The sequence below is a fragment of the Antennarius striatus genome, chromosome 19 (genome assembly GCF_040054535.1).
Source record: "Antennarius striatus isolate MH-2024 chromosome 19, ASM4005453v1, whole genome shotgun sequence".
In the NCBI taxonomy this organism is placed as follows: Eukaryota; Metazoa; Chordata; class Actinopteri; order Lophiiformes; family Antennariidae; genus Antennarius; species Antennarius striatus.
The window spans coordinates 7865799-7890512 of NC_090794.1; the positions used below are offsets into that span (position 1 = coordinate 7865799).

General features: G+C 41.6%; 1 protein-coding gene across 1 annotated transcript in view; it reads left to right on the top strand.

The window, feature by feature from the left end:
* ches1 (checkpoint suppressor 1) overlaps positions 1–24714 on the top strand; it is a 57607-nt gene that overhangs the window by 14260 nt on the left and 18633 nt on the right. Inside the window, exon 2 of the mRNA XM_068342069.1 lies at positions 14253–14852. Within this exon, the coding sequence (XP_068198170.1) occupies positions 14271–14852 (582 nt within the window). The 5' untranslated portion in view covers positions 14253–14270. The remainder of the gene's footprint in view (positions 1–14252; positions 14853–24714) is intronic.

A 24714-nucleotide genomic window follows, 5' to 3' on the forward strand; every position in this document is an offset into this window, starting at 1 on the left:
ACCTCAGACAAGTTTACAATGCAACATCCTGTGACAACACACTACATTGGCCAATCCAATGCATGCAAGTGCAGCTTAGTTTTACTTTTTACTTTATGACTATCCTCTTTAGGTCGGTGGAGAGTTGTTGCCCAAAGTGCTGGAGTGTAAGTGTCTTGGGGTCTTGTTCACGAGTGAGGGAAGGATGGAATGTGAGATTGACAGATGGATTGGTGCAGCTTCCACAATGATGTGGTCGCTGTATAGGTCTGTCGTGGTGAAGAAAGACTTGAGTCGCAAGACGAAGCTCTTGATTTATATGTAAATCTACGTTCCTACTCTCAGCTATGGTCATGAGCCTTGGGTCGTGAACGAAAGGACAAGACCCCCGATACAAGCGGCTGATATGAGTTTCCTCCATAGAGTGGCTGGGCGCACCCTTAGAGATAGGGTGAGGAGCTCAGTCACCAGGGAGGAGCTCAGGGTAGAGCCGCTGCTCCTCAACCTCAAGCGGAGCCAGGTGAGGTGGCTCGGGCATCTGTTTCGGATGCCTCCTGGACGCCTCCCTGGGGAGGTGTCCCGGGCATGTCCTACCGGGAGGAGACCTCAGGGAAGACCTAGGACACGCTGGAGGGACTATGTCTCTCAGCTGGCCTGGGAACGACTCGGGATCACTCCAGAGGAGCTGGAAGAGGTGTCTGGGGAGAGGGAAGTATGGGTATCCCTCCTGAGACTGTTGCCCCTGTGATTCCGGCCCCGGATAAGCAGTTGAAGATGGATGGATGGATGGATGGATGGATGGATGGATGGATGGATGGATGGAAGGACGGACGGACGACGGACGGACGGACGGACGGACAGACTATCCTATCTTCGTACTATAGCGGTATAGGCATCATATTTGGACCTGCTCTTCCCGCATTGCGTTTGTGTATTTAAACACGACTTCTTGCAGCAGATGTAAAGCCTAAAGTTACTATCCCTGGAACTCTACTCCCGTCAGCTGTGGAGAGGATATGATTTTTGCGTTAATATTAGAGTGTGTCTGTGTGTGTGTAGGTTTTCAGTCAGCAGACGCATTTTTCAAAGTTTGTCCACATTACTACTATTCATTTAGGACTTGACAGACTTCATAAAATATACAGTATGATGATGAATTAGACAAATATATTCTGTGATTAGTTATTAATTTCTTTGTGTTATGTTATGATTTTTCTCCTTTTTATTGGTAGTAAAGAGTTTCAGTATCACGAGCTACCAACATGCCATGCTTCACATTGATAGGAGCAAACCAATACACGACTCTACAGCTCCCTGACATGCAGTAATGGGTTTTTTTGTTTTTTTTACAGAGACTTCAATAACAGGTTAATTGTCATTGCAGACCATATTACTTTCTTCATTAATATTGATGGATCAGGCAAAACAATATAAAAGAAAGCATTCCAAACCCTGGCTGACGCCTCAGACTAACCACAATATCACAAAAGAAGCAATTACAATGTGTGACTTATGTGAACCAAAAAAAAAACAACAATATCAACCAACTGAAGGTTTCTCCATGAGCTCTCAGTTGTTGCTGACTTTCAACATTATGCAAGCCTGTAAATAATACAACTTTAATTATAAAAATAAAAAATAAAAGGAAACAGGTGTAATTATCAGATTGGAATAGATATAAGTTGCATCATATCGTAGATAAGGCAAAGCTCTATTATGTTAGAATAACAGTCGAGAGTGGTGGAGGCAGATAAACAAGCTCTACCCTCCATGTTACTGTAGAAATCTCCAACTAACAAGGAAGCTCATATAGTATTTTGCACTGGCAGAAAGGATGCCAGCCCCCCTTTTTCTGCACAAATCACCTCTGGCTAAAGGAATGTAGCAGAAAACGAGGGACTCGAGATAGAAGATCAGAGGCCTTAATACGAACCACATTGTGTGTTGTTCTCCTGTTTCCCATCTCCTGTGTTCTCTGCATCAGGAGTGAAACAGCCTTTGATGAATATCTACAAAGAGATTGGAGACTTATAAAGAGCGGCAATTTAACCAGGTATGTTATCTTAAGCCTGGTAATTTGGGAATTCAATACACTCAAAGGGGGAGCCGGGGGAACTGACGGTGTTTATCAGGCGCACTAGCATCAGGTTGATCCATTGAAATGAAGAGTTTCCTTGCTATCTAATCAAAGACTGACCGTATCTTAAGACTGGGGTTATCGCATCTCTTAGCCCCATCCTTTTAATTTATGATCTTTTTCTTTCTACTGCCGCATGTATGTGAGAATAAGTGGACTTTATCAGGCTTTGTCTTTCCCAATTACAGTAGATGAGTTACACACATCTAATCGGGACACCGTCATTCTCCATCAGTTTTTCCGTTGGTAGCGTCCGTCCAACAGCATGCACTGAGAAATGGAGGCAACACTGAAATGCTGCTAATGACCCAAGGATACAACTACTCTCTTTTACTCACCCTCACTCTTGATGTATTTCCCCCCCTTCCTCATTTATGTTTGTGACCATCATCCACCTCTTTACTGCTCTTTGGCGCAGCTGCTTAGAAAGTGCAAGGAGAGAGTGAGAGGAAAGATGAATGAAACAGAATTCAAGCAGGCGAGGAAGCAAAATCATTAAGAGTTAATGTGAAGACAAGCCTGTGTCCAAATGTTATTTAACTTTTATTTAAACTGTGCCGCCCCACAGATTGGAAATAGCCTCCATCTAGGGACGCTGGCCAGGGTGCAGCATCCAGACAAACATAAAATCTAACACAGTAAAACACAGAAAAACAAAACACAATTAAAGCCACATAGCCGAGAGATTTCGTCATAAGCTATCCAACAGGCAACACCTTGGCGTCACTGCCAAACCTATTTAAATCCTGACTAAACAGAGCTAAGACAACTCCATATTGAGTCTGGCACAAGAACATTCATTAACTGTGTAAACTCACCAAAATAGCTCCCAGTTTTAAAGAAGTTTGCAGCCAGTTTCATGAAGAGGGAGTAGAGTACATAAAGGCACTTCAGCCCTGAGCTAGGGGCAGATAAGAAAAACAAGTCCTGAGACTGCAAACACACATTTTACTCCCCCACCCCAATGTCTGAAAGTGAACAAAAAGAAAACAGTGTTTCCCCCAAGTTTGATATGGAGTGGTCAGTGATCAGGTATTGGGGGGTGGGGTATTTGAGAGTGTGAGTGTGTCTGTCCATCCATAGATGTTTTCTCTTTCCATCATAGCTCACACTATCAAAATCAGTACGTCCTAACTAGGTGTTCTATAGAAGTCGGACGATCACTTCTGTGTCGATAGTTCAAACATGTTTAAGAATGATAGTCCAGACTAAATGTAAATTTTCTCACGTAAGTTTAATTTTAATGTGAATTTCTGGTGGGTTTTTTTGTTTTTGTTTTTTCAAGCTACAAGATTAGACTTTAAAACATTGAATATATTAAATTGAGTTGAATAGTAATATGTCAATAAATAAGCAAAACTTAAGCACAACAAACTTTATCTTCATTATAAAATAAATCATATATTTTCTCATTTAAACTGGTAGAAACTTTGATTGTTGAGATGGAGAATAAAACTGTTTTCAGTTTTATGTCATTACTGTGTGGCTCCGAAGCGATGAATGAAAAAAATGTTGAGTCTTGGCACAAGAGTCCTGCTTGTGTGTTTCAAATTTTGATTCACACCAGAAGTTATTTAATGTGTGTCAACACATTTTGGTTTGGAAACAAAAACAGTATTTATTTCTGGATACCCATTAGTTCTCATATAATGTATTCAGATTTGATGATTTCTGATTTATTAGTGAGATTTTTTTATTATTTTACTTTAATTCTGTATTGCTGAAGAAGTAATTAACAGTTCATTGTATCCAGACATACTTCACTAAAGGCAATCACATACTTGATCATTTCCACTAGTACAGCAATTCTACACATGAACATGAATAAAATATGCAAATTAACTCTTTAGCAAGGTGCTTTATGAAGAGCAAAACATTTGAAACTCCCACAGTGGTGTGATTCCTGATATCACCTTTCCTTTTTTTGGCCTGTTTGTGAGTTTGTAAACAGCCTGAATTTTGTTTTATCAGCATTCAGGACACATTTCAGTTGACATAAGGTATCTTGTGCAGTGTTAAAAACAGCTTGTAGGAGTGGGAGGAAGGAGTGAAGGATGCAAGCAGAGTTGTATCATCAGCAGAAGCAATGTAAGTGTTGTCAGCAAACGCAGACCAGAGAGGACTGTATAGACGACTGACAAACTGCTGCCTCACTGCCTTGTCCTTCTCTTTTGAATTTTTTTTCCACTCTCTTTTCTCAACAACAACAGATTTTCTGCGCTCCTCTTGCCAACAATGAGCTAACTTCAATCCTGATACACTTCCTGAACCAAAGATGAGGCCATTCTTGATCTTTTACCATGAAGTGAAGTTTGAGCTCATGCGTTTATTAATTCCAATCTGCCATTTTTTATGCCAAATTTGCAAATAGCCCAAAAAGGCAGGGGGAGAAAGCGGAGAGGCTGGACCTTTGGAACTGGATGGCCTCTTCCAATAGTTGTTGCCATGTTTTTTTGTTGCTGAGACAAACTGTCAGCCAGTGGCTGAGAGCCTGAGCTGCTGTTTGTTAAAGATAAGTGAAAAAGCCAGAGGCGGGAGAGGGAGACAGACAGACACAGAAAGAGGGATAGAGGTTTTTTTTTCTGTTTGTCTGCAGGACATCCAGCTGAAAAGCTCTCACCACCTCAAAGCTGCATCCACTCCATGCTCCTCTGTTTAAACAGTTCACCGGGCCCTTCCCTGTGCGTTTGTCTGACCCTCACTCCTCCCTCCCTGCTCTCAAGGCTCTGTTGGCTTTGATATCGTATAGTGTTTCTGGCAGTCTCCCTCACTCTATCTTTTCCTCCCTCTCTCACTCTCTCCCCGTCTCTCTTCTCTCCCATCCCACAATATTGTAAAAGAGCACAGAGCGCCAGCAGGGACCTGCTCACTGTCAGAGAGAAAAGACAGGGAGGCCTTAGGGGTAGCAAGGAAGGGGGGTAGACATGTGGAAAAGGTGGCAAGAAAGAGAACAACTGTTATCTTTTAATCAGTATTACTCTTTTTTGTCATCTGGTAGCATTTGATCAAATCTATTTGAAGCATTAAATCTGTGCATCATATCAAACTTTTTTTTCCAGGTGTCATCTTACTTTTTCAAATGTGACAAACCTGGTGTCATTTCAAAACTATTAAGTTGATAAGCTAATCAAATTTGTGGTACAGCGCGCCTTCGTTCTTTGCGCTTAATGCGTTCCAGGAACCACACGCGATTAACAAATTTCGCTATCGAGCGAGGAACTATTTATCTTATTATTTATGGTAATTTAAACGTTTATGATCCCTCTCCATACTGATATTAAACCACCTTCTATCTGTGTTACCTTTTCCCACACTCTTATCAACTGTTTAAAGCACTTTTGTCTCTCACATAAGTCCGGGACTCAGAGAACGGAGCGCACTTCTGGATGCCGTCAGCCAATAGAATGCGCATCCGGTATCACGTGACTGCCCTCTAAAAATCCACGATAAGGTAAAGCCGCAAGCGTTGATGCGCAAATGCGCAAGGGCGCACTATATTTGTTTTTTTAATAACTTCAAGATAAGATGGTGACTTTGATGGGATAGTTTCACATTATGGTAAATGTGTTTATTCACCTTCCATTCAAGAGTCAAATGAAACATTTGTTTGTGTTTAGAACGAATTGGAAAAGTATTTTAGTATTGAAACGCACAATTTATCTCACTTGTTTTATAATACAGTAACTCGGAGATAAGAAATGTATAGTCATGCCTGAAAGAATGCACACGCATTGCTATTTTTCCTTTTTTTTTTATTGTGTATGGATTAAATGGAGAAATGACATGATGCTCCTAGGCTAATCTAATCTCTCCATGCCTTCTGCTCCATATTGAAAAAAAAAAATCCAAATATAATATCCCCAGAAAGAACTGTAGGGTTGAATTCATTCTATCAATTCAATTTGAAATAGTTTTTTTTTCTTTATGATACACAGGATCTATGACATACAATCAGCTTATTGACGTGAGTGACCACTCTGTTTGAAAATCCCCAGGATGGTTTGAGAGTGTTTCTTTCTCTAACCAACGATCTTTAGTGGAGCTCACCCCGTGGCTTACTGATAAAGCTACACTATGGTTTAATTCGTGCTTTTGGCTATGTTTGTCATTTTAACCATCAAAAGCAATGATCACTGCTTGGTGAAAACAGAGGCATGCATGTAAATGAATATTTTCTGCATCAACTTTGCTCATAAAACGGTTCAAGGCAAAGTAGCCTCTCAGACTATTAGATATTGGTATTTCAATAGATCTGAGCTACATGGTGCACGTAGATCATCTCAGCAGGAGAGCGATTTTCTTTTATGTAAAGATTGGAATGGCCAGATTATGAATTGAGCAGGCGTGCAACTGCATGATTGCGCACAAACGGGTGATGCACTCGTGCCCACAGTTTGTCATGACCGTTTCTATTTCTATGGCGGTCCAGAGCCCTGGGCCTGGGCTTTTTTTAAGCTTGACCTGACCATTGCAGCATTTCCACCACACATACACACACACTATTCCTGCGCTCCACTGAGGGACCTCCAGGCTACGCATACACACACACATACACATGCACGCACACACACAGATAGATACATAAGTCACCTTCAAGTGTTCACATTTGCAACCTCAGTTTGCTTTTGAGAGTCCGTATCTCAGTGTGTGTGTGTGTGTGTGTGTGTGTGTGTGTGTGTGTGTGTGTGTGTGTGTGTGTGTGTGTGTGTGTGTGTGTGTGTATGTGTGTGTGTGTGTGTGTGTGTGTCTGATTGTTCGTCATCCTCGGAGAGCAACGGCGAGCGTGACTTCATGATAACGGGCTGCTGCTGATGAATCATACCAAACTGTGTCTGTGTTTGCCCGATGAATGTCTGTTTGCTTTGTTGGTTCGCTTCTTTGGAGGACGAAGGCTGTGGGTGTTGTCTTGAATTATTCAATCTCAATATTTGATTTTCCTACACGTGCCCTTTCCGAGCTTTGAGGTGCCGTGTGTTCTCCTGCTTTTTAAAACAGAGTGGTTCCGTTATTACAGTGTAAGCCGTGGCCCCATTGATGTCTTTTGGTGCTATCATTTTTCAGTTTGAAAGTTCTGGGGCTCAGGTCCCCTAAATACACTGTATATCATCTGCTCATTATCTACCTAGTTGTTCTGCCAATAGACAGAGGGGCTATGTTTAATCCTCTAGCAAGACTGCCCCCGACTCAAACACGTGTTTTGGGCGCAGAGAAATAATAATGACCAATTTTATTCTAGACCCCATTAATTAATTATAGGTACATTATTGCTGCACCAGATTTTGTACTTAATGTGACATGTAGAGCTGCAACTAAAAACTATTTTCATCGCTAATTAATCCTTCTGATTATTTCATGATTGATTAATGGACTATAATATTGTACAAACTGTGCAAAATAATAATAATAATAAATTGAACATTTTAGAGCCAAAAGCAGCATCCTCAAATTGCTTGTTTTGTCAGATTAACTTTCCAAAACCTAAAGATTTTCAATTTACTGTGGCATAAAACAGAGGAAAAGCTGCCAATCCTCGCATTTTGGAATCTGGAAACGAGCCATGGCTCTAGGGATAATAAGTCAGTCTGTCAGTCCACCACAGACTGAAATATCTCAACTACTATTTGACGGATTGCCGTGAAATTTTGTACAGTCGTTCATTACATCCCCTGAGGATGAATCCCACTGACAGAATCCCTCCCTGACTTTTATTATAGTACCACCAGCAGGTTGAATTAAAACATCTCAAGACATTGAAGTTTTCTTGAGGATCGTTTTATTGTTATCATCATCATTATTATTACAAGAAACAAACTGTATTGCACACAGAAGTGAAAAGTAAAGTTTAAACGTCTGACTAAGCATCTGAAGTCTGTTATTCCTGTGAAAATTACATCCAGCAAAGAAACCCACCAGCGATTTCTGAAAAAGTACAAAATAATTTGTAAATTTCATGAATCATTTAGTCATTTCAGTGCTTGATTATACCCTCCATAGACGTTGGTGAATATTTTATTGGAACTCTCTCAAGGTTAATTAGTTTTTGAACATCTGCTTTTCAAGTATGAACCAGTCCAGCGGTGCTCTGGTGGATTGCCGTCAGACCAAACTGGCCCTCAGAGGAGGACCAGTTTGGTCTGACGGCAGCTTAGGTGTTTTGCACGTCTGAGTGTGTGGATGTTTCTACTTGTGTGTGCATGCATGTGCAACTGTGTGCCGAGCAGCAGCCAGGACCAAGGGGTTAGCAGCAGTCCTCTGGGACATCCCGACCCCTGACCTCTATTCCATAAGTCTCTGCTGCTGTAGCTGACATAAAAGGAAGACACAGTCAGACCTTACAGGATGTGATTGTTCCTGCTCTGCTTCTTTCAAGCCCTCTGAAACCCTGAGATTTGTCGTCAGGGAAAAGCAGGAAATATGGAGAAGGGGAACAATTTCATGGGTTGAAAAATGCAGAACATCACAAGGTTTCCTACAACTGGTGTTGACTTCTATGTAGCATAAGTTATTATTTTCTGGTCTCTGAGAGAGTTCTCATTTTCCCCTTCTCCATGTCGGTCTCCCTTTCCCCTTCCATCCATCCAGCATGTGTAGGAGGCATAAAGGTCGTCCTTTTGTCATCAAAACTCCAGATTAGTTTTGCCTCGGTGCATCTGACTCTCTCCTTTATCACTGTGGCCAGAGGAGCCACAAGGTTCAGCTCACCCCTCTGCAAAGTAATAACTCGTACCAGCTACTATTCCATTCTTCATCACTATCTCCTGTACTACTATTACTAGTCCATTTTGGGTTAGAGGGATTATTTTCATGCCGCTGGCTTTATTGGGCTGTATAGTGAAGATTGGCAGCAAAGCGAGTAGCGGGAGGATGTGACACGCAACATATTTCACAAGCTGCGATCAAACTGACAAAGTTGTAATAGTCGCTTCAGTCCGCTGAGGCCCAGAGCCGAGTTTATGTGCACTGCTGACAGCATGTCATCAGCCCTCGTTGGTTTTATTTTAATATTTCTGCATTAATGTCGTTTTGGGGGTTCTGTGACTTGATGACTTAGGCATTTCCCTGAAAGTCAGTTTAGCTAATTTTGCAGCACCATTCAGGAAAGGAAACAAAATGAGGCATTTTATTGAAATGTTTCTTCTGGCTTCGGCACTCGACTCGCATACGAGCTAGGAAAAAAAATAGAAAAATCTGCCATCAGGGAACGATCATCCGAGGATTATGTAAACGTGGTGTGTGATTTAGACAAGTATCTGCAAGAGCACGGATGCACTGTTAGATGATTATCCTGTCAATTAGAGCTCAGAAGTTAGCCGACACCTTCTCTCTCCCAAAGGAGCTAGTTCACCTTCTCCCCTTTGAGCAGATGCTGTGGCCCCTGCCTCCAATTACAAACCCTTAAGAGAGTCTCAGAGGTCAGCGGGGTACGTCAACATTTTTTCAAAAACCTAAACCTAAAACAAAACAATTTACTTAATTGAAATTTGATTCTTGATTTTCAAGGTGCATCGTCTAACGTGAGGGTTGGTGATTTTAATTGGTGCACTAAGAACTCGAGAATCTGCAACAAACTTTGGTTTTATGTGTCTGTTCATTTCGTCAAATGATGGTGGGGGTGTATTGACGTATTGATTAATATAATGTTTTAATTGCAGTGGTGCATCATTGGTTGCTGAGTCTGTTTGTAGCTGGATCCAAGAATGATGAAGCTTTTGTCAATGAGTAGATCCAATAAAAAAACAAGTACCCCAAATAGAAACTCAAATTTTATATTATTTTGTCGTGACCTTGATCCATTAGATGCATCACCTGACACACACTACCGATCAAAACTTTGGAAACACCTTCTCATTTAATGGCTTTCTTTATTTTATGACTATCACTACATTGTAGATTCACACAGAAGGCATCTAAACTATTATATAAATATAAAACTATGTTTTATGTAGACTCTTCAAAATAGCCACCCTTTGCATTGATGACTGCTTAGCATACTCTTGACATTCTCAAGCTCCATGAGGTAGTGGTCTGAAATGGTTTTCCAACAGCCCTGAAGGATTTCTAAAGGTACTGAGTCCCTGCAGTCCATCTCATCCCAAACCATCTTGAATCTAACATATGAAACATATTTAGAGTTCTTTCACAATTTTTGTTTGTTACTTTACTCATATATCTTGCTTCATAGTTTTGATGTCTTCAGTATGTATCTACAATGTAGAAAGTAATAAAAATAAATAAAAACCACTGAATGCTAAGGTGTGTCCAAAGAGTGTGTGATGATTGCTTGTCATTAGGATGTCCTTTAATTTAATATGACAGATGCTCCTGGCATTAATTTCACCCTGCTAAGTAATTAATTAAGTCATTATTTTTTACATTAAATGTGTTTTCTATAAACAATAGAAATAATCAGAAAATGCTTTCTAGAAATTGAAAACAATAGTTCAATAAATTCTAATCAGAACTCAGTTTGCAGGTTGCTCGGTTCAGATTATGTCAAAAATTAACCTTGGAGTTACTTTTGCTTACGCGGTTTCCATTTCAGAGGAGTACAATGAAACCACTCTTACTTTATATACTAAAATTAAGCTGCTTCTTGGTGAAACACCGTGTATTGTGGATGGAAAAAAATATTCATGACATATATACATTTAGTCAAATTTTTTCCTCCAAACTTCAATAAATTACAAAAATATATCAATCAAAAGTTCTTAGAACGCAAAAGTCATATTCCTCAAGAGTTCTCAATGTGACACCACAACAATTAATTGAAAATTGTTTTTTAATTAAATTTTCTGATGATAAATTTGTGTTAATTTGTTATTCATTTAGCCTCCGCTGTCATTTAAAATTATTGAACAGAGGCTGTTTCACTGGCGGAAGAAGTTTAAGTGCTCAGATCATGCACTAATTTTCAGCCTTTGTTACCTGACAGTTTCATGAAGCCTTTATTCATGACAGCATAATTACAGGAAGAGTTGGACTTAACAGGGCCGCAGTGGCTCAGTGGTAAAGCGGGCAGTAGAGCGGGTCGTCCTATGATTTAAGATCGGCGGTTTGATTCCCGCTCCCGCCACCCCAAAAAATATCCGGAGGTGAGCTGACAGTGGGAGGTGTCAGCTCACCTCCGGAGCATTGCCAAGGCACCCTTGAGCAAGGTGCCGTCCCCTTTACAAATTGCTCATTTGAGGCGCACCAAGAAGGAGCTACCTGCCACTGTACCTCCCCTGCATGCCTACAGGCCCCCTTGTGTGTGTGTGTGTGTGTGTGTGTGTGTGATACAGGGGCCTGTACTCACAAATATATATGTATGCATGCGTTTGAATCAGTAGTTAGAGTGTGTGTTCTTAATTTCCCTTCGGGGATCAAACCAGTATATAAAATTTTAAAAAATTAAAAATTACCAAGTGTTTTAATGGAGAAACCTATTGACTCTAATTGAATCATGTCTTTTAGAGTGCAGAAAGAACCAGTGTGTTGCTGGGGTCACAATGGAGACGCACTGCACGGATTACAGATGCTTTAAATTCCCATCCGTTTGCACAGACACTCGGATGGAGCATGTGCTCACAGTCCGATGCGCAAAACACAAACGCATGGAAAAAAAACAAAACACATGCGCCTGGTAAGCCAAATGTGGACATGCCAAACAGAGATGAACACAAATCAAAACAAAGCATGCAAACACAAAAGACATCCAGAGAATGAAGAAGACAGAGAGAAAAGCACAGTCCCATCTGTCAGACAAATGTGAGGATGCGTCTCACATACGCATACACACACACACACATACACTCATATGCATTTACACACACACTACAGGCATCATTTAGTCTGAAATTGAGCGATATCTGCCTTTGTCCTTTCACAGTTGGTCCTGAGGGGCTGTCGTAGAAGTTGCATGAAAGTTTGTTTAGAACTGAGTGCGTTAAGCTTTATGAGAGCCCACGGGAGACATGGTGGCACACACACACACACACACACACACACACACACACACACACACACACACACACACACACACACTCAGGCACGAGGCTTGGGCGGCAGCTCACTCTGGCCCCAACCAACAGTGAGGAGTTTGTTGTCATAGCAACAGTAAAATGAGATGACTTTACTGTCAGCCGTAATGTTTCATGGCCCCCTTGCCGCTATGGCAACATAACAAGGAGGAGGAAGAGGGGATGGAGAGCATCAGAGCCATCTCTGCCTTCCAGTGGACTCCTACCAGCAGCAACACTATGGTGCCTTTCTTAAGACAAAGGCACACACAGTGACAAGCGTCTCAAACACAAGCGTAAACACACACACACCTTCTTAAAGCCCACCACACACCCGCTACACTCTGCCCATCCCTTCGATTATGCGCTGACTATTTTCAGCCACGTTGTTATTTTCACTGGGGCAATTTGAATTCATTATGCTCAATGTCAATATTGGTGCAACAGCATTGCACCTCAGACAGGTACAGCTTGTTGAATGAGCGCACATGCTGTCAAGCAAGTCTGAGATGTGAAAGGAGAAGTGGAGAGGAGATCAAAGATGTGCAGCTCCGTGAAGCGTTTCCTAGCACCGTGGAGAGGGAGGGATGGAGCGGCGAGCGATTGTGAGCCAACTATACACGGATCACACATGGATCGCCATCATAGAAGCTATACATTGTGGTTCTATATTTAGCTCAGTCCTTCCACCACAGCCTATCAACACCGTTAAGCAGAGTTATCAACGCTGATAGAAAACCAGGAGAAATACAGGAGACTCACACAGAGAGAGAGAAAGAAAAACATCGAACGAGCTGAGTTGTTTTGCTCTGTTGCCATGGAGACACATCAGCCGAAGCTGTAGTGAAGTGACAGTTGTCACGGCACAGCAGGTTGCCATGGGTGACAGCTGTCAGTCAATCACGAAGAGTGAGGGGACAGATCGGCCAACGATCACCTTGGATTAGAGAGCCATCGCGCCACACGAGCCAGTCGGAACATATCTGGACTTAATCCTCATGTATTAATGGCACTGCTCTGTGTGTGTGTGTGTGTGTGTGTGTGTGTGTGTGTGTGTGTGTGTGTGTGTGTGTGTGTGTGTGTGTGTGTGTGTGTGTGAGTGTGTGTGTGTGTGTGTGTGTGTGTGTTTAGTTTTGTACTTGTGCACATTCACATAATTTTGTGAACTTTCCTTTTACCCTTGCTTTGCTGTAACGTGTGTTCAGGAAAACATGATTTCTGCCCTGTCTCTTGTGTGCGTGCTTCTGTGGTCACATGTCCATCCTAGTGAGGGTGTGTATTTGTGTCCAGACTGCGAAACATGTTCACAGGGTGAGTGGAGCAGATTACATTTAGCTGTAGCTGCTCGGTACTTCCCACAGCTGCCTCTGCTAGAAGACAATCAAAAGCCTTGTTGTGAGAGTCTGATTGTGTTGTGATACCCCTTCAATTACTGCACTCTTATTGCATCTAACAAGCATGGCGTTTTCTCTTAAGTTCAGAGGATAATTGATGATTGCGATTTGGTGGGATTTGTACTCACGGTTTAATTTTTTTTTCTTGGAAATCCCCCTGATTGTGATCATATCTAGATCATTCCCTGGTGTGGAACCAATTCTAACCACTGAACTCTCAATAAATTTGTCAAGTTATGAATCCAGCTGTTAAAGTTTATTCTGCTCTCCTCTGTAGCTCCAACCTTGACACTAGCATTTAGTCCAACTGTAATGATGTTAAAGCCAATAATCTCTGTGACCCTTCAGCCATTAGACCTTAAACAATATTCCACTTGTTATGACAGCAGCCCCATGTAATGTCAATACTTTGCTGGTACTTCAGTAATTAGAGGGTGGTTGTACAAGGCAAGACTTCCTCAACCAATGAACCACTAAATTTGCCCTCCCAGTCAGAGCACAATAAAAAGCTGCAAGAAATATGATGAATTTGCCCCTCAGATCCAACACATCCTAATTGGGTGTATGTTCACAGTTGTGTCTCCACCCTTTGGCCTTAAACAAAAATTAACACTTTGTGTGTGAAGATAACTGACTTTCTTAACCGACCCTTTCTTAACTTTTCTACATTCCTTCTATCATCTTCCTCCCTCCTTCTTTGCCTCTTCCCAACCTCCTCTTCCTTCTCTTTCTGCTGTCCTCCAGGAGTGAGCCCTGGGCTGGATGGGACCCACCATGCCCCCCAGTAAGAAGGCCCAGAGCCCCAGCAGCGGCGCCAGTGCCTCACAGGGTATGAGCCCACCATATCGTCAGGTCGATGCTGCCACAGCTGCCTCTGAGGCTGAGGCGGCCGACCTCTCCCTGTCCCTGTCAGCCTCTTTCTCCAAAGCCGAGGATGAGGAGCTCACCAGCCTTTCCTGGCTCCACGAGAGCACAGATCTCCTCAACAGCTTCAGCCACTCTGGGCTGCGTAGCGTCTCCCCTCTGCAAGACCCCGACGGTCAACATCCCCGCTCACCTTCCTCCTCGTCTCCCTCTCCAGACGACCCCCTGCTCAGCGATCCACACTCAGCATACGACTTGGCTGCAGGGGTCAACCGAAAACCGCCGTACTCCTTCAGCTGTCTGATCTTCATGGCCATTGAGGACGCGCCAAACAAGCGACTGCCAGTGAAGGATATCTATGGCTGGATCCTGGAGCACTTTCCTTATTTTGCAAGCGCCCCCACAGGCTGGAAGAACTCTGTGCGCCACAATCTGTCGCTCAACAAGTGCTTCAAGAAGGTGGATAAGGACCGGAGCCAGGTAAAGACCTGATCAGCTGTGTAAACACGCATGCATTAGCATTTCAATTAGGCTGATTATTAGGCTGCAATATTGATTACTAGACCATCACATACTGGATCTGATTAAAACAAAAACTAAACTGAGATGAAAGTATTATTGTGATATCAAAACTCCTTAACTTGGAGGTTCAATTTTACTTTTTGTGTTGTTTTGGTCGAAACATGATTTTAAGGTGACTCTGAAGGTGAGTCATGTTTTCCAGTGACTTATCTGGGATACTACACCAAAGGAATGGGAGTTTGTCACTGATGAATTTCTTATGGGAATCTTGCATATGTCATCTTCAGATAAACGTTTTTGTTTTTATTAATGTTTTCAAGAATTTCTTACTTTTTTTCTTTGTGTTCAAAACAGAAAATGGAAATGGAATGTTTTGTTCTAGTTTGGCTTTGAATGAAGCATTTAAAACATTTCTAAACATTTCTAAGTATTCCCACTTGCGTAGCTGTCGGTACAGTATGAGCTCTCCTGGTTAAAACAGGTATTACTTCTTGACATTGATTTCAAACAATAATAAACCAACCATGAAAACATTTTTACCATGATCCTAATAGTAGTTCAAACAAAATGACAGTTATTGATCACTGAGTTCTTTTAAGCAAGTATTGATTATTTTTTTAATCTATAAATGCCCATTCCTTCAAAGATACAGATAAGGTTTCCAAAGCAGAATCAAGCAATTAATGTTGTGCTCATACGCACAATTCTGTAAGTTTCTACTAGATATATTGCGTTTACTATACTCAAAACATTACTGTGCACCTAAATTAGTATTTGTAATATCAATTATTCTAAATATTGTGATTTCACTATTTTCATTGAAGTCCTGCTACTCCTTGACAGAACAGTAAAAAGCACAAAGTGACCATTTTTCCTTTCAACCACCAGCTCTATTCCCAGTAATGCTCATCCCCATTTCAAACCATTTCACGGTTTTCCTCACGATCGATCGTATTCTGAATAGTTATTTGGTGAAATAACACTGTTGCCACGGTAAACACACAGCCCATTATTCGCTCTATCATGTGTGGTTGTAACTTATTTGGCTGCCAGACAGTTATCCGCCGTTTGCAGTCACATCCATCTTGAAGTCAAACATATTCTCTATTTTGTCTACAGCTGTACCAGATTCGGCCTTATCAATACTTGATGATCTCTGCTTTTATAGTTCTCTTTCACTCAGACATTCTCGTCTTCCCTAGTGGGAACGGCATTTCGCTTTTGATTTAAGTTTCAATACAGTCTTTTATAGTGGATTTCCTATCCAGATTTGACTCCATTAAAGACTCGGGGTAAACGGGGAATGAATCCCTCACTCAATTAGGGCTAAATTAATACTGGAGGATTTAATAACACAGATGCCAGAAGACTTTAGATTTCATCTCACCCGAGGGTGTTGGGGGTGGGGGACAAACAGGGACGATCAATGCTAGCTTTCCCTTTTTAGCTTGATTGAGATTGTACCAGGGGATACGAGAGCTTTTTCTGCTTTCCTTGACCAGCGTGTGAACCTGAACCCCTCTAGTGTGTGTGTGTGTGTGTGTGTGTGTGTGTGTGTGAGTGTGTGTGTGTGTGTGTGTGTGGCATCTTCTGGAACAAAATGGATGAAGGATGAAGACGATGTGGTGTGTGTTTCATGTGTGTGTCTGTGCACACAACCTCCCGATATGCTGTCATCTGGCCCTTGACTACAACGGCACAGAGTTTCTCTTGTATACATATCTCCATAGTAACTGGATTGCAGTTGACATGAAAGTATGCTGTTGCTGTAGCAACGGGAAAACTGATTTGGCTTTCCTGACTTAGGCACGCGTGCATGTGTGCATGCATGTATGTGTGTGTGCGCGCACATGCTCGTGTGTGTGTGTGTGTGTGTGTGTGTGTGTGTGTGTGCGTGCGTGCGTGTGTGTGTGTGTGTGTTTGTGTGTGTGTGTGTGTGTGTGAGTGAGCAGCATGTGCAGAGGTGATTTTGGCAAGGACAGCCTGTCTTGTCTTCCTGTCGCTGCACACCGTTTAAGACAGCACGCTAATTAACCCTTCAAACCTATTCCCCCCCTCTCATGAGCAAACACACACTCCCAAACACACTCAGGGCATGTCTGACACACAAACACAGTGCGAACTCACACACGCTGTAAAGCATGCATGAATGCTTAAAAGGACTCACAGACACAAACAGGCGAGCTCTGTGTCGGCGAAGAAATGAGGGCACATCTCTGCAGACTCCCACTCTACCTGCCAAGTGCTGTGCTTTATCTGAAGCCGCAATTACAGAATCTCTGTAATTTTAGTCACACTCCACCATTCAAAGCTTTTCACTGAGGAATATATGAATGTGAATATTCCTTATTTCTTGCGTTTGCTTTTTGTGATTACCTGTTTGTGCCTTTTCCCTGCAATCACACGGTCAGGCTTATTCTTCTGTTGCGTTGCTCGTTACTCCCCTTTGTGAGGGACTAAAGGGTTCGGGGAAGGGGAAGTCAAGTTAGTGTGGTGAGGGATTGACGCAGACAGAGGAGAAGAGATAGTGAGAGACGGGAGGAAGCAAGGAGAAATGACTTGCTGTGAATGCACCAAATCATATTTCCATCAATTTACAGAGGTGGAGATTAATATGACAGTGGCCTATTTGTTCCAGTGAGTGTGTTTCTGGGTCATATCCAGGCAGATGACACGATGGGCACTGGTTTAGAATAAGCTTCCTCCTCTATGTGTGTGCATGTGTGCGTGAGTGCGTGTGTGTGTTCATGTCAGTCATCTGTGCATGTGAGGAGAGCGTGAGAGTCCCACGGTTTCCATGGAGTTGTTTACAAACAGGATTCCTTGCTGTGTTGAATGACATGCCTTAATGACAAGTGTTGTTGCCCTCAGACTTTTGGGTCAGCGCTGAAGATCAGTGTCGTAACAGTACTAGACACACACACACACCCTCACACAACCACTCAAGGAGATGCGTTTCTCAAAGCCTCTTATGAAATCACAGCAGAGACAACAGGCGGTTTTGTAATCTAAGTCTCAGTATGAATTCTCTGGGTCTTACACTTAAGTCTGTCATCTCTAACTCAGTCTTGCCTTCTTCAGATGAGAGGCGTCCTTCATTCTTGATGTGTTTTAACTCTGAACATCTGGAGTGGTCTCACATTTGTCTGATTAAGGTGTTTTTTTTGTTGTTTTTTTTATTTCATTTGTCAGCAGGTTGCTGCTACCAATGTATCTGCTAAAATTAATATGCTTTCACTGGCTGTTCTCTCAAATCACCAAAACTTGATATGATTTGAAAACTCTTAATTTTCCCAGGATATTGGAACGGATTAAATGCATGCAAGTGGACAAATGTGCATATATTCAGTAGAGATGACAGCTTTAGGCTGAGATGCGATCAAACAAGGAAGTAAAGGGACAAAAAAAAAAGCAATGGCAGGCCTTTGTGCCTCATTATGTATTTTGTAATTGTATATTTTCTTCCTGAAGATATTTTCAGAAAATGAAATACATGCAACAATATTTTCAATGATTTTCATTATTGTTCTAGTTTACTGTCAGCAACAACAGGGGGTTCTTGTTGTTGTTTTTGTCAAGTAAAAATGCCATGAAATGCTTAAACAGAATCTGCGCAGTATTGACCTGCAGAAAAATTCAGCTGTTTGATGAATGGAGAATTTAGAAGCTAATGACTCAGATATTTGCAATATATGTAGGAAATTAGATGTATTATATGACAAGTGAGAAACATGACAGAATACCGGTTGTCTAAATGTCAGTTGTGTGCTGGCAGGTTATCCGTAACAGTTTCATGAGGTGACAGTAAGTCAGTGCTGGGCTTAAACCAAAAGAAGATTTAATACCACCTTAATATGCCATTAAATTACATAAATGGTTTGTTTTTGTTTGTTTTACTTACCTTGTACTGTATATTATATAAACCCAACATTTGCGGTTTGTGATGACAAACCTGGATGTCACAATCCATTTGTTAAGTGCAGCCTAAGGGAAGCAATTTAAACATTAGTAATATTTGTTCTTGGCAGTGTCCTTGGAGAACTTTCATAGATGTGAAAATTATGCCACCATGATAAACTGAGAAAGAACCAGAACCCGAATTACCTTCCTGAAATTAACTGTGAGATGACAACTTATTATAGCTGGAATGGGAGTTGCTTGTATTGGACCAGGCCCAGGTTGGGCTGCCCATAAACTGCATTTTGCACACACTTTATGAGCATGTATGAAAAATTCTAGTCACAGATTTAAGTTTGAGGGAACAGTTACACAATGTGAGATTGGTAAAAAAAAGAAAAGAAAAAGTCTTGTGAACTAGATCAAATATTTTGAATTCCAGTAGGCCCATGTCTTTAGGGAATCTGGAAATGTCCCCAATGTTTCCAAATGACCTGCAAAGCATAAATGTTTTCCCTTTATTTATCTTTGAGCGAAGCAGGGACTTAAATCCCTAACTGAGTTGTAAAAGCTGATGCAAAAGACTGAAATTTAAAAATACATACATGAGAAACACAGATGGGGGCAAACTTTGGTTGAAATTAAAACCACATGGGAAGGCAGTTTTGTTACCAGTCAGCAAACCTTAAGTAGATATTGACACATAGCACCCAGGTCCATTTTTAAATGTACCGTACTGTCAAACAACTTGTCGTTCAGTGTCGAGCAATTTTATTGGAAGAAATGTTTTGATCTTCTTCTTTTTAATCTGTGAAACATTTCCCCTCTTCTACTGTAATTCTCGTCTCACTTATCTGCTTCAGACCTCATGTCTGGATATTTTAATCAACGTTCAGACATCTATCTGGTCCACACTGTTATTAAGCTACAGTATACAATACTGATAATCCTCTGTTTATCTGTGTACGTACAGAAAGTATGGAGGAATCCTTGTATCACAGTTGTGCGTAATCAGCTTAAACACTAGCAGGGTCAATGCTGCTTTTCTGACTGCGTATCCATTATTGAATTATATGAAGTCATAATACTTGAGATTGGTAGCATAGCATGCTGCACATGAAAAGCATTGGATGACTGACTCTCTTGCGCTGTCGCCTTGTCGACTGGCAGCTGTGTGCTCTCTGTTCATCGTATGTTTTTTAAATTTAATTTTATGACTTTGTTTAGACCAAATTTACTCCCCCTCGCATAAACAGCCCACATGAACTGTTGGAGTCTGCACAGTTTAATGGTTGACATGTTTATTGTGATTAAACTATTTACAGCTCTAGTTTCAGTGGTCGTCAGTAAATAGTAAATAATGGCATAATAACACTGTTTAGTCATTTGTTATATATTTTTCTGGATCACCTGAAGCTTCCAGTTCTTAGCATAGCCATTACCATTGTTTAAAAAGAGGTAAAGATTATAAACAAATTCTGTAATTTTATCGAAATTAGTTTTTATTCGTGCATTTTTAAATTACTCATAAAAGAGGAAATTTGTGTGGGACTATTTTTGTCTGTGGATGAATACACTGCTGTCTTGGTCTTTGTAGACAGAAAGGACAGAACGGAAGATGCCCTACAAGAGAAGTTAAGACTTATTCTGGTTTTCTATTGCAATGTTTAAGAGCGTACTATTGATCCACTGTCATGAAATAAAATACGAAGTAGGAACCATTGGTTAGTTAGAATACAGTGCGCCCTCGTTTCTCGCGGTTGTGAGTGTTCCAGGAACCACACACGATTAATGGAATTCCGCGACAGATCAACAAATTATTCATCTTATTATTTACGGTAATTTAAACATTTATGAGCCCTCCCCATATTGATATTAAACCACCTTCTATCTGCATTACCTTTTCCCACACTCTTATTGACTGTATAAAGCACTTTTGTGTCTCACGGAAGTCCGAGACTCATGGAACGTATCGCACTTCCGGGTGCCGTGAGCCAATAGAATGCGTGTATGGTATCACGTGACTGCCTACCAAAAATCTGCGATGAGGTGAAGTCACAAGTGTTGATGCTCAACTGGGCGAGGGAGCACTGTAGTTCAGTTCCATGCTTGGAAAACAGCTGTCATGATAAAAACACAGGGACTGAGTAAATCCTCACTAACCCACAATAAGCTGTTTTAATATTATTCAGGCTAAGGATCAAAAACAGTTTTTTACTGTCATCTTTTGGTTGTCCTTACATTCCATCTCACACCAGTTCACTGTCATTTTATACGAGGTTGTGTAACAGTGCTGCAATGATGACGATTCATTTTTGTTGTTTGAAGAAGGTAATGGAGGAACAATGTAAGCTGGTGATTTACTAGCAAAACAAGTATGTCGCTAACACAGCTGTGTCTGCATTGACTGTGTCATCTTACGTTAATGGCGAGCAGTGTTTAGTAAAGAATTATAGAATAACATTTAGCGTCTGTTCCATTCAGCCTGTTTTGCTTTTAGCTAGCTGCTAACTGCTACTAGCTGCTTTTTAAGCCTTCAATTTGGAGCCACAGGCACGATATGTCAACAAATACACACCCCGATCCTACCTTTAAGCCTTACCGTGGGATTCTGCCTCCGCTTTCTCATCACGCCTTTGTTGTGTTGTATCTTGAACATGTTGCCTAGACGGGGCCACAGTTGTGAGGCTTTAGGGCTGAATCTTTCACCATTTTTGCAAAATAAAAAAACACCTTTATCCTTCAGACACAGTGTGTCCGTACACAGAGGTGAATAATCATTTGTTTCCATGCACAGTTTGGTTCAACTTGTCTGACAGATTGGCTTGTTATTTCACTTCAAACCATGCACACATGCATTTTAAGTCTGATTAAACTTTAAAGTATTTTGACATAACACTTGAAAAACAGTTAAAAGAAAAAAAAAAAGAGGCCCAATGTGATTGTGATTCTCGTGTGGAGACTGAATTACAGATAGCAATGCAGGGGAAGTAGTACAGTGTTATTGGAGAGGTCAGTGGCAGCAGGACTTTTAATATCTACCATTTCCAAAGGAGACCAGCCCCCACAGCTTATATAAGACAGGAAACAGATGTTGGCAACACACAATCATCTCTCTCTCTCTTTCTCTCTGCCATTGTCTCCTCTTTCTTCTTCCCCTTTTGTATCCCGTTCACTTTATGATCTGTCCCAGACACGTTACACTGATATTATTTCCATCAGGATCTGTCTCTACATTGCTGCAGTCTGACAGCACATAGGCAAATGAAAATGGCTGCTTTCCTAATCAAAACTGTTGTAGTGACACAGATACATATAATTAAATCAATTTCTGCTCTGTGTAACATTGCTTAAAACTTGCAATTTGAAGTCTAATGCAAGGCCCATTCGGCTTTATCTCATACGGAATGCAATATATTTAGAAGTCAGGGTTAATGTTGAGAGTTGTGGATTATTTGTTGTATAATCCTGCTCTTTAGCAGCAAACACTGCAGTGATTATTTTCCTGCACACACACATGCGACTGTAAACACATCATCCAGAAAGCAGTGCTTATGTGAGAGGAGTGAGGCTCAAAGGTTCAAAGGATGCTGGGAGAAAATAACATAAATGGAGACCACAAACACAGTGTCGGGTGAATGTCAGGACTGCAGTCCTTTATCACCTGCTTTTACGTTGTGAGATACACCTTGTGGAGGTGAGCTATTTTTAAAAAAACTGTCATACAGTATCAAAGTTGAACCCCACTGAAAACTCAAAGCTAATCTCTGACCTCAGGCACTTTGGCGATAATCGATTTTTGAGACATGCTGCCTTTTTCTCAACTTTGGGAATTTGTCAGAAAATGAAAAGTCCACTTCACCTCCCCTCTCTTCCAAGCCAAATGATGCCTGTTACCAAGGCGACTGCTATAACCCAGGTGGCAAGCCCTTCCTGTGAGTTGCACCCTGTGATTGGCCTATCGACCGGGTTGAGGGGGGGGGCTGCCCGAGCGAGCGTTTTGATTGGCTGGCTGGTTGGCAGAGGCAAGAGCCTTGACAGATAGAGATTCTGTAGAGAGCATTGATTTAATCGGCTGCCAACCAGGTAGTAGACAGTAGGCATACACACACCTACACACACACACATTGCTGGCAAGCTGGAGGTGCAAGGGGAAATTTGGCCCAGCGGGGGTCACCTCTGTTGACGCGAGCGTATGTGTGTGTAATATCATGCACTCCAGGAGAGGCGTTGCTGGCAGTAATAGAAGCACTCCCAGGAGCATACCATGCAGGGTAATATCACACTCCCTAGGGAAGTCTCCATACAAATCCCCCCTGCAAAACATGCTATATGTGGCCTGTGTTCAACTCCACTTTATTGCTAATGCCAAGACTGGAGGACAAAAATCAGCAGCACCCACACATCGGATTAGCTTCTTACATTTTCACGAGGTCAGATGTCCTATTGAGGTGTGTACAGTGTTTGACTTTGACTGGTTCACAGATACCCAAGGGTTCTTCATGGGCATTCACAATGTCCCATTTGAATTGTGCCATCTCCCTCACTCATTTCTTTGGTACTAATAAACAGAACAGTATCTGCTGTCAACATTTTTGCACATTAAAGTTTGTTAACTTCTTATTTTTACACATTTCAGTGTATTTTAAAAGGTTTCACAACTTGGATGGGGGGGTGGTCAAAAGTTTTGTTTGAAATTACATTTTAAAGGTAGAAGTGAGAAGGTGAAGGAAAGAATCCTTAGTCCTGACCAGACATGCATCTTATATTACTTTAGAATAGCTTTTTGGTGACTTTGAGGGCTGATTATTTCAGAAGAAATATTAAAAATTGTTCTTATGTCATGTGATAATTAATTTTTGTGAATATGTTATGTTCACTGCTTAATATATGATCTCTTGTGAGCTTCTCTTGAATTCCCTCCTCACTGCACTTAGAGTTGTTTGATAAGTCTGTCTCATTCACTTGTGTCTGTTTGTCAGATCTATCCAAGAACCTTTCTGTCCCTGAGTTGACTTCATTTTAGCTCTCAGGCATTTGAGGAATAACAGCCCAGAAGCACGAGTGCAGGGAAAATAAATCCACTTCTGTTATGTCTCGGTGTCATCAGATCCCCGTGTGCCATTCACCTTGCACTCAGGTGCGCAACTCTCATCCACTTCAATACAAAATGCTCCTCAGTTCTCAAACTCTTTCTCCAATTAATGCTCACATGTGCATCTCTTGTACATCTGATATTTCCCTCCTAATAGATTCCTTGCAGTATTTGCTGAAATCAGAAGCCTGCAGTCATGACATCTCCCCAGCCTGCAGCCTGTAGCTGTATCACATCACAGAGTGGTACAAAGTGAGCTGAGCAAGAGGCAGGATGGCTTTAATTTTATTTTTCTCTCCCTCTTCCTGCCGCTCTCAGCCTCCATCATGCACAAACTCCAGGTTTTGCCACATTCAGATGACAAGATGAAAGTGCGGCGAAGTCGTAGAAAGATAGAGACGGGTAATGTATTTTCATGGCGGCCCGTCTGAGATCTCTCAGTTCTATAATCTATAGGCTGGTTTCAGTCAGATTGGGAGCAGACAGCTTCATTAGGTGAGTGGTGGGGAGCTGCTTTGATCTAAAAATACACACCGCTGTTGCCTCTGGAGTGGAAAAAGTTAAAGAGACTCCCTGTGTCTTAATCAGAAAAAACTCCAGATTTTTTCAGCGGATGCAGAGGATTGGAAAATATTTTGCAAAGCTTCATGAAGATGTATAAAGTCGGAATCCTCTGAGCATCATCTGCCTGGGGAATATGGGAATCATAGCTCTGCACACAGGTGGCTGTGTATATATGACTCTGGCTCCAGGTGCGGACCTTGGGCTTAGCGTTGGTGTGTTTGTGATGTGCTTTAAATAGTTCTAATGACATTGCTCTCATCCCTC